This window comes from Portunus trituberculatus, chromosome 12, assembly GCF_017591435.1.
Source record: "Portunus trituberculatus isolate SZX2019 chromosome 12, ASM1759143v1, whole genome shotgun sequence".
NCBI lineage: Eukaryota > Metazoa > Arthropoda > Malacostraca > Decapoda > Portunidae > Portunus > Portunus trituberculatus.
This window is the reverse complement of record NC_059266.1, coordinates 10,124,839-10,137,338: the sequence shown is the minus strand read 5'-3', so window position 1 is coordinate 10,137,338 and position 12,500 is coordinate 10,124,839. Positions and strand designations below refer to the sequence as shown.

Sequence of the window (12,500 nt, the reverse complement as noted above, 5' to 3'; positions counted from 1 at the left end):
TGATCACGCTGGCAGCGCTGTTCCTGCTGCTATTCCTGGGCAACACGCTCACCACGCTGTCCGTCATCCCACAGAAGCTGAAGGAACGCATGAAGTTCAAATATCGCTTCACTCGCCTTGACAAGTACATTTGGACTCACAAGAAGCGGCGAGTCTCCTTCAGGTAGTGCACTGATGGTGGTGGTGGTGGTGGTGGTTGGATAGGCTATGTGTTCTTGTGTTGTGTGGTGATTTTTAGTTTATTTTAGGTCATCATAGTTTCTTATTCTCTTTCTCTGAACTGTTGTTAACCCCTTTCATTCTGGTAACTGTTTGATGATTCTATACAGCTTTGGAAACTTGTGTGGAGGATTAAAATAGTGAAGACTGGTCATTAATCTTTTGATCTCCATAGACCCTTCCTAATGGCAAAAAAATTGTCTTATCATACACAAATCTCAAAGTAAAAATGTGTCCCAGTATTGAAGGAGTTATATTGTATTCTGAGCTATGTCATCTTGCCTCAAGCTAAATCTTTCTAAGGTGCAAAGTGTCTCTCAACTTTTACTACCAATCCACTTTCTTAAGAAACACTCTTGGAAACCCAGCTGATCACCTGTGGCCTTGGAAAACAGCCGTGGTGAGAGAATAAAACGTTTCTGAATACGGACTCAAGTGCCTATGTGTCTTTCCCTCCTTCAGGAACCCTGAGTCACCACAGAGACGCACGCCTGCCGCCCGCGCCGCCTCCTTCTCTCGTAAGCGGCCAGGAATGAAAGAAGAGGAGGAGGCGCCACAGGTCATGCCATCCAGCCAGGTAAGGGGGCCAACCTCTCACTAATATTTTTTGTCTCCCTTTTTTGCTTTCAACAGTATTTATAATTTTGTCTTTTTTACATTTTTTTTTTTCATGGTATTGATTTTTTTTTATTTTTGTTTAGGAAGTGATGATTTTTTAATTTTATTTATTTAATTTTTTTTTTTTATTCATTTTATGCCTTGTTTTATTTGAATGTGGTGTGTATTTTAATTTTTCTGTTTTACATCACATTTTTCTTGGTGTTTGTTCTGAATTTTCTTTTTATTCAGCAAGTGTTTGTATCTGTAATTATTTCATCACACTCTTCTCAACCTCATTTTCTTGTTTTTTCTTTCTTTTTATGTCTATTTTTTACAAACTTAACCATTTTTTCTTGATGTTATTGACTATTTGTGTTTCCCCTCTGAATCTTTCTATTGTGTTGTGCAGAGCTTGACATCATGAATTGTGTTTGTTTGACTCTCTTTCTTGTGTTGTGCAGAATGTTTTGTTATGATGTTATTGTGTTTCCCTTTGAATTTCTCCCTAGTGTTATAAGGGACATGTTATGAATTAGTAGTGTTTGTTGTGTTGCTGTGAGATGTGCTGTGTTTTAGGTGAACGGCGACGAGAATACAAGCAACGAGAATGGCGACGATGGGACTAACTTGAACGAGATGCTGAATGACATAACGAAAGACATCGACTTTGAGAAGGTGGACCAGGAGAACGAGGACGAGTCAGGCCAGGATGAGACGTCCAATGAGGAGAACACCAATGGAGAGGAGGAGGAGGAGAGTGACAAGAAACAGGAGAACGATACCGAGACAGAGACCAAGAAGGAGAAATAGATGGCAGTATGTGACAAGAAAGAAGTATTGATACGTTACTTTCCCTCAGCAGCAGCAGCAGCAGCAGCAGCCGCCGCCTTCCGGTCACCACAACTGCAGAATCAAACTGTTTCCATGTCTCTGTTCTTAGGGATTTGCTCTCCTACTTTCCCCTCCTCTCCCATCCCCTCCCATGGCCTCCACATAACCTTGGGTCTTTTGTATAGCGAGAGTCTTGCCACTAGTTAAGTTAAGTGGGATGGTAGACATTTCTCAGGACTCAAAAAAGAGGTTAATTTTATATAAGTACCCTTGATTGTCCTCCCGTCTGTCAAGGTGTAGATGCTGGACAGGGAAAGACATCACATTAATCAGTGTAGCTTTGCAGCCTTACACACACGTACACCTAACCTTTCTTCTTTAAACTCCCCTTCCATACACAAGACATTCAGTGGTTCCTTGCATTTCTTGTGTGTTTTTGTGTTTTTCCACACTGTCCTCAGGTAATCCTTGTATTGTTTTGCTGACCCACAACTTGTAGGTTCAGTGTGTGTGTGTGTGTGTGTGTGTGTGTGTGTGTGTGTGTGTGTGTGTGTGTGTGTGTGTGTGTGTGTGTGTGTGTGTGTGTGTGTGTGTGTGTGTGTGTGTGTGTGTGTGTGTGTGTGTGTGTGTGTGTAGTAACCATATTCACTCCCCACACAAGACTCGGCAGCACTGGGCAGTGATAGGTGTGCTCTGTCCATCTGAGGTTGATGTAGTTGTCACTAAAGGGGCCAAGCTTGACAATATTTTCTTCCTTCTTCTTCTGCTAGTGAATCTTGACACGTGTAAATAAATGCGAGACACACCTTGGCTGGGCTGGGCTGGGCTGTGTCACGCTGGTGTGGTGGGTGTGTTGGACAGTGACGTGTTATTGGCTGAGGTGTGTTGTTGTGTTCAGGCTTAGGGTGACTTACATTAAAGTTATATATGCAAATGAAGGAAAGAAAAGTAAAGTGCATATTTTGTTAATTTTTACTGTGAGCAGAGATATGTATTTTTCATTTGTCTATTTTTGTGTGTGGTAGGCAGTAGGTGGTAGGTAGATGTGTGAGTGCAGCATTAAACCAAGAGGCAGCACCAATGTGGTGGAACTGTTTACAGACTTGATACTACAATAAAGTATGCCTTTCTAGACAACTATTTTGATAATTAGAGAACTAGGAAATTGATAACATATTTAGATAAATTTGTACAGTTCTCACGCAACAGGAGAACCACTGAGAGAGGCAGGCGTCACTCTGGGCATGGCGAGGAGAGTGACGTGCGGTGGAGGTCTGTGCCTGAGCTGTGAAACTCTCAGGATGCACCACCACCACAACATAAACAGAAGCCAGTGCTGGTGATGCATGAAGGCCACGGCTGACTCTGCACACTGCCACACACACATACACACACATTGAGGCAGTACAGGTGGTGTGGAGGTGGCAGAGGGCCTGTGGCTGAGTAGTGACTCTCTCTTGACATATCGCTAATTACTACCACCATAACATGAAGAGAACCACTGCTGGCTATGTTGTTTAAGACCAGGACCAGGATATTCAGATATTGAGGTGGCAGAAGTCCTGTGCCTGAGCAATGGCTTAGAATGAAACACCTCTAGCAGAAGCAGGTCCCTCCCTGCTTGATGTGTAGACCAAGCAGCCAGATGTACCATAGAGCTCCTTGTGTTGCATTATGCATGTCACACCTGCTCTGTTCCCACCACTGGCCTTGTGGGTGGAGGGAACTTGCCCCTCAGTGATGTCTGATAGGGAGCCTGTGTGATTCTTGGCAGGACAGTGGTGTGAGAGGAGGCTGTGGAGTGTGTCATGTGTAAAGTAGTGAGTTAATTTGATGGGTTGTCTCTAGGAAGGGTCCAGGGAGTGTCTGGTTCTATGGACATAAGGTGAACAGCAACAAGCTATACATGAATTGAAGACTTCCATTACCTGTTCTTCCATTGACATATTGCAGTGCAGATGCTGAGAGACAAACTGCTGTCACCCCTTGTGCTGTCTGTCAGTCTTAACACTTATGCTAAGCTTGCATTGCAACATCTGTTTAATCTTGACAGACAAGCTCACCATGACAACTTCATGATATTTAATAAACTATATACCACTCATAACATTTGCATTGGCCAGTTCTTATCAATCATGTATTTTAGAAGCAACAAACTCACTGCAACATCCTACTAATATTTAAGCTGTTGGTCATGCCTTGTAAAGCCACACTAAACACACCACAACATCATTTCAATCTTAAGCTAGCAGTCATTGGCCAGTCATTGTCAGTCATGTCTTCTAAAGTCACACTAAACACACACCACATCCATTAATCTTGAAGAACCAGTTCTTGTCAGCTTTAGGTTCCTCATCTGTATGTGGTGTTGTGGAGGCCCCAGCAGCTGTGTGTGTGGTGGGCAGGAGGGATCAGGAGGAATGGCAAGCTGGTACAAATGTCTTAAAGAAGGACTAAGTCCCCAGTACCATTAACTTTTTCACCTTAGCACACAGCGGGTCACAACACAAGAAGCACTGTGTGAGAAAGAGACAGGGATGAAAAGGCTATTTTTTTCCAATGCCTAGCCAGTGTAGTCTTTAAGAATTGATGTGTAATGAAGGGAAATGTATTGGAGTGGCTTGTGAGATTGTATAATGAAGGGAGATGTATCCGAATGGCTTGTGATTAAAATACCATGTCTTGAATAACAGTGGAAGGGTTGAACATGACCTCAGCATCATCTATACATAACTAAACAAAGATATTCTGTGTAAAAGCCAGTTCGTCATAGATTTTTCCTTTATTTCTTTATTTTTTTTGTCCATAGCTGTAGCCAAGTGATATTGCACAAATATATTGGTATGCATAATATTTTTTGTGCCTTTTCAAAACACTTGTCCCTTTTTTTTTTCCCCAGAGAGTGGTGGTGACCTGGTTTCTTTTATATATACAGCTTTGTTGATGTTTATTTATCATAATGTATATTTTGCTTTCCTTTATGTTTATTTGTGTGCGTATTTTGTTTGATTTTTCTGTTGATGTTTTGGCTTTGTCTCTTTGGGTTAAAACAATATTCACAACAGTTAGTCTTTGAAGTTTTCCACACCTCCCCTTCTCACTGGATGGTTAGTTGGGTGTTGTCACCGAACTCAGTCAAGGCACTTTGTGGCAATCAACAGGAATCACAGGCATTCCAGTTGCTAACCAAACTGAAACTCAGCCTTATCTAACCAGACTTGATCAGCCCAGTTTTTCCCAACTCTATCTAATGAACCTAGGTTAAGTTTGATCTAAGGCAGCTGTACTTGAACTTAAAACAGATGATTTTTAGCTTAATAAGTTGTATGTAATCTAAAGTAACTCAACCTGAGCTCAAGTTAGTTTAATTGGGCTTCCCTTAATTAATTTGGTCTGATATATATCTGAACCATACTAAAATCACCTTGACAAATCTGCCTTAACCATATTGAGTTAACCAGAACAAATCAAGCCTAGCATAACCTTGTCCAGACTAACTAAAATAACTCCAGTACAATTTAACTTTGGCCAAAACAAACTGGAGACCAATATTGATCCACTGGAGCCACAAATCTCCCTCACAATGCCCACCCAGCCATACCAAACCTCGGTAATCACAAACACACTCCCTCAGCAGAATAGTATGTTGTCTTGGTGGGCTCCAGAACCAGAGAAGGCAGGATGTAATGGGCTGCATTCTGTGTTCTCATGAATTCCTCCTCATGCCTTGTTTTGGTTGGTTGGTCATGAACTGATTGAAGTGATTCATTCATAATGTGATTATTGTTTTGCAGTGTTCATGTGTCAGTTAACCTTCAGTAAAGTAGACAATGTATAGGTTCTCAGATCAGAAAACAAGGAACAATGAGCTCAAATCTTTATTCTACAGTTTTCAGCCAGTATTGTTTTGCAGTGTTCGTGTGTCAGTTAACCTTCAGTAAAGTAGACAATGTATAGGTTCTCAGATCAGAAAACAAGGAACAATGAGCTCAAATCTTTATTCTACAGTTTTCAGTCAGTATTAACTTTTGATCTTTTGACAAAACCTTAAGATTGTCAGCATGTATAACTTAAGCTGGCATTTCCTGACCAACAGAAAACTTGGAACGTAAGTTATATGTTTACTTTTTCCTGTGTTATCCTTTGATGGTGATGATGATAATAATAATAATAATATCAATAATAATAATAATGACAGGTTTACCAGCAGGTGTAAAATTTTGAGGAATGCGTTATGAGTTATCAAAATATTTCTCCGTTTAGTTAACCAGTATTAACTTTTGATTATCTCTATCAACCTCTTCAGTATTGGGACGCATTTTTACCACGAGTTTTGGGTACGATTAGACGATTTCATTTTATGTACAGTGGGAAGGGTCTAAGGTCAGGAAGATTAATGGCCAGAGTCTTCACTATTTTGATCCACATAAGTTTCTCAACCTGTATAAAATCGCCAAATAGTAACCAGAATAGATATGAAAACACGTCCTGGTACTGAAAGGGTTAAGGTTACCAGCGGGCAGACAATGGGAAGTTCACCGAGTGGTCACCAGCCACCAACCAGTAAACTTGGAAAAGCTGAGATTTTTCGTCGTCTCGTATCTGGTTTGGAGTTGCATCAGTAATATTCCACACAATTATCCCTCCAAGACAGCCGGTGGACTCTTAATCAAAAGCTGACAGACTGAGCTTAAGGAAAAGACGACCCAGTGATGCGAGTATTGTCATTATATCCTGTTTTATTTTTCCCTGCCAGTTTGATATCTAACACTTCTGAGCGTCGGTGTGTTGGGCCTGCGTTTATTTCATTAATTTATTTATTCAATTTATTTCCATTTCCATTACGTTTCCAAAGGTTAGTAAAGGTAAAAAAAAGACGAACTGTAGCCAGGAAATGCAGGCAGACAGGGCAGGCAAGGTATTTATAAAGGATTAGAACCTGTTCTATTGTTTCCCGCCAGTTGAAATGTCACCTCTAAGCGTCGCATGTGTCGGGTGGGCGTGCATTTATGTCATTCATTTATTCATTCCATTCATTTATGTCTCCATTACGTTTCCAAAGGTTACTATAAGCAAAAGGAGGTACTATAGTCAAGAAATGCAGGCAAGGCAGGCAGGCTGGAAGGATATTTGTAAAGGATTAGAACCTGTTATATTGTCTCCCGCCAGTTTAATTGATGTCTGTCGCGTGTCTTGTGCGGGCGCGCTTCTTCATTTATTCCATTTATTTACATCACTACGTCTCCAGAGATTAGTAAAAACAAAAGGACGTACTATAGTCAGAAAATGCAGGCAAGCAGGGATGGTATTTGTAAAGGATTAGAACCTGTTATATTGTCTCCCGCCAGTTTAAGAAGAAATATAGAAGCGCGCCCGCCCGAGACACACAACGCTCACTGGTAACATATAAATTGGCGAGAAACAATAAATCAGGTTCCCATTCCTTACAAATATCCTCCCTACCTGCCTTGCCTGCATTCCCTGACTATAGTACATCCTTTCGCTTTCACTAACCTCTGGAAACGTAATGGAGTCGTAAATAAATAGAAGAAATTAAATCAATGAAATAGAAGCGAGCCGCCTGAGACACGCGACGCTTTAGTGTTGACAGACATCAATCAATGGCGGCTTTCCAGTGTCCCTGTGTCCTTATACCTTCTCTTCTTTAATTTCTTTCATTTCCGTCCTTCAATTTCTCGTCTGTTTTATATTCAGACCACCGCTCTCTCTCTCTCTCTCTCTCTCTCTCTCTCTCTCTCTCTCTGGATAATCAAGAAAACACAAGCAATTACGCAAATATTCGAATACATTTCAATAACAAAAACAAGTCAGACACAATAGAAATAAAAACAAATGAAAATGAATAGATAAACACACACAAGAAAAAAACATATTGAGACCCTGCGCGCGCGTACACAACAACAAAACAAAAATAATAGGATTCTAAGTGAATAGGACCTTAAAAATCACTCATGCGAAAAAAAAAAAAATCGCCTTTATAAACACCATAGAATCTTAGGGGCTCCGTACAGCTGTATGGAGGCCACACAGTGTGATAGGCCTTTTTAACACCCCCTCTAACCCTCGCAACACTTCCATCACCCCAATCGCCTCATTTACACTACAAAACCCCTCCGAAGCTTCACAGTCCACATCATACCATCGAACACAAACTAAATACTGTTGATTGAATATTGTTCCGTTAGGGCATAGAAAATTGACCCCCGACCTTCCTAACCCCCACCCTGTGACCTTTGACCTATCTTGACCTCCCCGGGGCATACATGGAACACCTGACACTGGCTAGCCGGGTCAGGGTCAGCGTAAACAAGTGCAGTACATGAAAAGGAAGTGTCAGGGATGGAAGACAATGGGGATAGTCGACTCCAGGGACCCCACCGCCACCAGGGATCAGGGGTGCAAACTGCTCCAATGCGTCTGTCTATGTGTGTTGTCGTCCTCTCGCGCCTAAGCGGTCGTCCATGCTTAAGCGGTTGTCATTTGGGGTGTTGTAGATGTAGCCGTTGTAGTTGAGGGTGGTGGTGGTGGTGGTGGCTGTGGAGAGAGAGAGAGAGAGAGAGAGAGAGATATATATATATATATATATATATATATATATATATATATATATATATATATATATATATATATATATATATATATATATATATATATATATATATATATATATATATATATATATACACATATATATAGTGACGTGTCCAGTGACTTTAATATATCATCACTAAAGCGTCGCGTGGTTTGGGCGCGTGTTTATTTGATTGATTTCATTTATCCCATTTATTTACGTCTCCACTACGTTTCCGGAGGTTAGTGAACGGAAGAAGTGCTAGTCAGGAAATGCAGGCAGGCAGGACAGGCAAACAGGACGGGCAGGACAGGGCAGGATATTTGTAAAGGATTAACCTCCATGTGTTGATATCGTGTGTGAAGTTTGTTGACCCTTGCCTTGCTTGCCTACCGTGACTTCATTGATATTTCCTATAGTATTTTTTTTCTCATTCATTTGTATATTTTGTTTTTGTTATGCAGCTAGTTATTTGTTTTGTTTTCTTCTATATGTTGTTGTTGATTATCTCGTCCTCCCGCTCTTTCTTCATATCTTTCTTACCTACACCACCACCACCACCACTACAGGAAAAAAAAAGATAAATAGATTATGCATAGAATAGGAAAAGAGGAAATGGTGATGACAGACACACATATGTACGCAAGAGAGAGAGAGAGAGAGAGAGAGAGAGAGAGAGAGAGAGAGAGAGAGAGAGAGAGAGAGAGAGACTTGTATGCTAATGAGAAAAGAAAGAAAAATAGAAGGAAAAGAAAAAAAAGAAAGCGGAAAGCATGAATTAACACATCCTTCACTTGTTCTCTGAATCTCACAAGGATCCATATAAAAGTGACCACTCCTCCCACTCCCCCACAAAAAAAAAAAAAAACGAGAACTAAAACGAAAAACGAACAATAGGTAGTGACATTTAACGGACCTTCTCTCCTTACGTAAGAGTCACTGGCATAGGACATAGAAAATACCCACCACAGTGCCATTCCTTAAAAAAAAAGACAAAACAAATGAAAAAAAATGAGGATAAATATCTTGAAACTTCCCTCTTAAAAGAATTCAAGTAACAAGGAGGAAATACAGGAGGGGTGAAGATTTGGTATTTTTTGCATTGAGGGAGTGGAAAAAAAGAAGGATGAGGGAAAATAATTGGAAGGAGGAAAGATAAAGAAACAGGCAGGGAATTCCAGAGTTTACCAGTGAAAGGGATGAATGCTTGAGAATACTGGTTAATTGTTTGCTTTGAGTAAGTGGAAAAAATAGGAAGAGGGAAAATAAGTCTTGGAAGGAGGAAATATATATGAACATACAGGTAATTCTAAAATGAAAGGAGTGAATGATTGAAAATACTGGTTAATTTTTTGCATCGAGGAAGTGGAACAAGTAAGAATGAGAGAAAATAAATACGAAAACAAGCAGAGAATTCCAGAGTTGACCAGCGAAAGGGGTGAATGATTAAGAATACTGGTTAATTTATGCTTTGAGGAAGTGGAAAAAGTAGGAAAATGGTAAATAAATCTTGGAAGCAGGAAAGGTATAGAACAATACGAGTAATAGGAAAGAGGAAATACAGAAAAAAGCAGGGAATTCTAAAATTTATCAGTGAAGGGATGCATAATTGAGAATACTGGTAAATTTATGCTTTGAGGAAGTGGAAAAAGAAGAGGAAAAATAAGTGTTGGAAGGAGGAAATTCAGATACAGGTAGGGAATTCCAGAGTTTACCAGTGAGAGAGATGGATAATTCGAGAAAGTGGACAGAAAAAATAGTGCAGAACAGATGGAAGATAAGAATTGACTAACTTGTATTGGGGAAGTGGACAGAATAGACAGCAATGAGAGAAAAAAAAAAGTTTGGAAGGAGGAAAAAGAAGCAGACAAGGAATTAGTTTAAAAAGGGATGAATGATTTGAGAATGAAAAAGAAGGAAAAGTCTGGAAGGAGGAAATAAGAGAATCAGGATGAGCGATTTGACGATACCACTTCATAATTTATATTGGTGACTTTAAGCATTGGTACTTATTATATCTTGGTGATTTGAAGTGTAAATAATGAGAGATTAGATAATTAACAGTTTTTCATCACAATATAACACACACACACACACACACACACACACACAGAGAGAGAGAGAGAGAGAGAGAGAGAGGCGCGGCAGTGGTGGATGTAGCAACACACGCGTGGCCAAAAGTCAAAAAGTCAACATCATTAAACTTTGATGAAACTTTTTGGTAACTGTTTTTCTTTTTTATTCGATTATAATGAGGTGTTGCGTAAGAGAGAGAGAGAGAGTACACATTAATTCCACACTATGCCTTATATAACTAGGCAAACCTAACAATAGCATTCTCTCTCTCTCTCTCTCTCTCTCTCTCTCTCTCTCTCTCTCTCTTCCTGGTGTGACGGATGCTGATACGGAATTCGATCTGTTTGTATTCCCGGAGGAGGGCGTGGCGATGACGTGTGTGTGTGTGTGTGTGTGTGTGTGTGTGTGTGTGTGTGTGTGTGTGTGTGTGTGTGTGTGTGACGTCATCAGGTGTCTACGTCACTGATGATATGGACCAATAGAAGACGACCTTGATCTGTGTGTGTCCTCGTCTCTCTCTCTCTCTCTCTCTCTCTCTCTCTCTCTCTCTCTCTCTCTCTCATTGTTTATTGGCACCTTTATTCCTCTAGCTGGCCCTCTCTCCCTCTCTTCCTTATATCCCCTCTTCCTGCCTCCCATCTCCTCCTCCTCTCTCCCTCTCCCTTCCTGCATTAAAACGCACCTAATTATAACACCTCTCTCTCTCTCTCTCTCTCTCTCTCTCTCTCTCTCTCTCTCTCTCTCTCTCTCTCTCTCTCTCTCTCTCTCTCTTTCCTATTTATGGATAGTGTGTGTGTGTGTGTGTGTGTGTGTGTGTGTGTGTGCTGGTTAATGCGTCAGCGACCTAAAACAATCTGGTGACTATTTCTTGTAGCTATTTTTTACTCTTACCTACTATTTTACTATGCATTCCTTGGCTCCTCCTCTTCCTACTCCTGGCAGCCTCTTCCTCCTCCTCCTCCTCCTCCTCTCAGCTGGGCAGGAGGAGTTGGAGGAAAAGGAGGAAGAGTGTGTTTGTTATGTTAATAGGTCAAGACTGCAATATTGGTAGAAGTGGTAGTGGTAGTAGTGGTAGTGGTAGTGGTAGTGGCAGTGGTAGTGGTGGTGTTGGTAGTGGTGGTAATAGTGGTAGTGGTGGTGGTGGTAATTTTTGTCTCCCCCTCCTCCTCCTCTTCCTATAGCTATCATCATCATTATCATCATTATTAATTATCATGATCACCTTCTTCTTCTTCTCCTTCTTCTTCTTCTTCTTCTTCTTCCTGTGTGTCTTGTGAAAAGGAAGAAGGGGAAGAGAGAGGAGGAAGAAAAAAAAAAGAAATAACTCATATTCATTCCACAAACTTCCATATACTTTCTTCCTCCTCCCCTTCCCTCTCCTCCCCTTCCCCCTTCCTCTTCCTCTTCTCCTCCCTTCCCTTCCCTTCCCCTTCCCTCCCCTTTCGTGTATACTCCCTCCTTCTCCAACATTCTCCACCCTTTCCTATTCTTCTCTCCACCCTACACCGTACCCTCCCATTACCTTCCCCTCCCCTCCCCTCCCATCACCCTCCCATCACCTCACCTTTACCCCCCCTTCCCTTTCCCGTCCCATCACCTCCCCTCCTTTCCGTACAAACACCATAAATTTTACCGGGAAATTCATACGTTGTGAGTGAGCTTTATGAGAAATGACGTAACGGTGAGTCAGAGAGAGAGAGAGAGAGAGAGAGAGAGGAACGCACTATACCACTCCCTCGTAATTTTCCTATTGTCAAATAAGAGGTGCATTTAGCTAGAACACTCATGTTGATATAAGCCAGTCAAGGCTCGTCCAGCGGAAAAACTGCCTGGAGAGTTCTTGAAAAGCTTATGGGGGTCACGTAAGCAGAAGGCACGCTGCTAGTTAAAGATACAGAGATTTTCAAGGGTGTGCTCATGGTTCTAGTGACAGATTGGCAAGATTTCTACAGGATTTGAGAAGAAACACTCTTGCGAACTCCATTAATTACCTCTGGCATTAGAAAGTATAGTCGATGTGAGAGAGCAAAGTGTTTTCATGGGTGGTTTTTATGAGTCTAGTGACAGATTATCAAGATTTCTGCAGGATTATAGACGAAACACCCTTGAAAACCCCGCTAATCATATCTGTTGCCTTACAAAACAGTATTGGTGAGAGAGCAAAGCGTTTTCAAGAGTGTTA

At 41.1% G+C, this 12,500-nt stretch overlaps 1 protein-coding gene across 3 annotated transcripts in view; it reads left to right on the top strand.

Moving 5' to 3' along the window:
* Positions 1 to 4,503, top strand: part of LOC123502778 (transmembrane protein 120 homolog) — a 59,347-nt gene extending 54,844 nt beyond the window's left edge. For all 3 annotated transcript variants that reach the window (XM_045252036.1, XM_045252035.1, XM_045252034.1), the window contains exons 8-10: positions 1 to 163; positions 682 to 796; positions 1,396 to 4,503. The exon at positions 1 to 163 is cut by the window's left edge and continues 1 nt beyond it. In XM_045252036.1, coding sequence (XP_045107971.1) covers positions 1 to 163; positions 682 to 796; positions 1,396 to 1,629 — 512 coding nt within the window. In that variant the 3' untranslated portion in view covers positions 1,630 to 4,503. The remainder of the gene's footprint in view (positions 164 to 681; positions 797 to 1,395) is intronic.
* Positions 4,504 to 12,500: the final 7,997 nt, after the last annotated feature.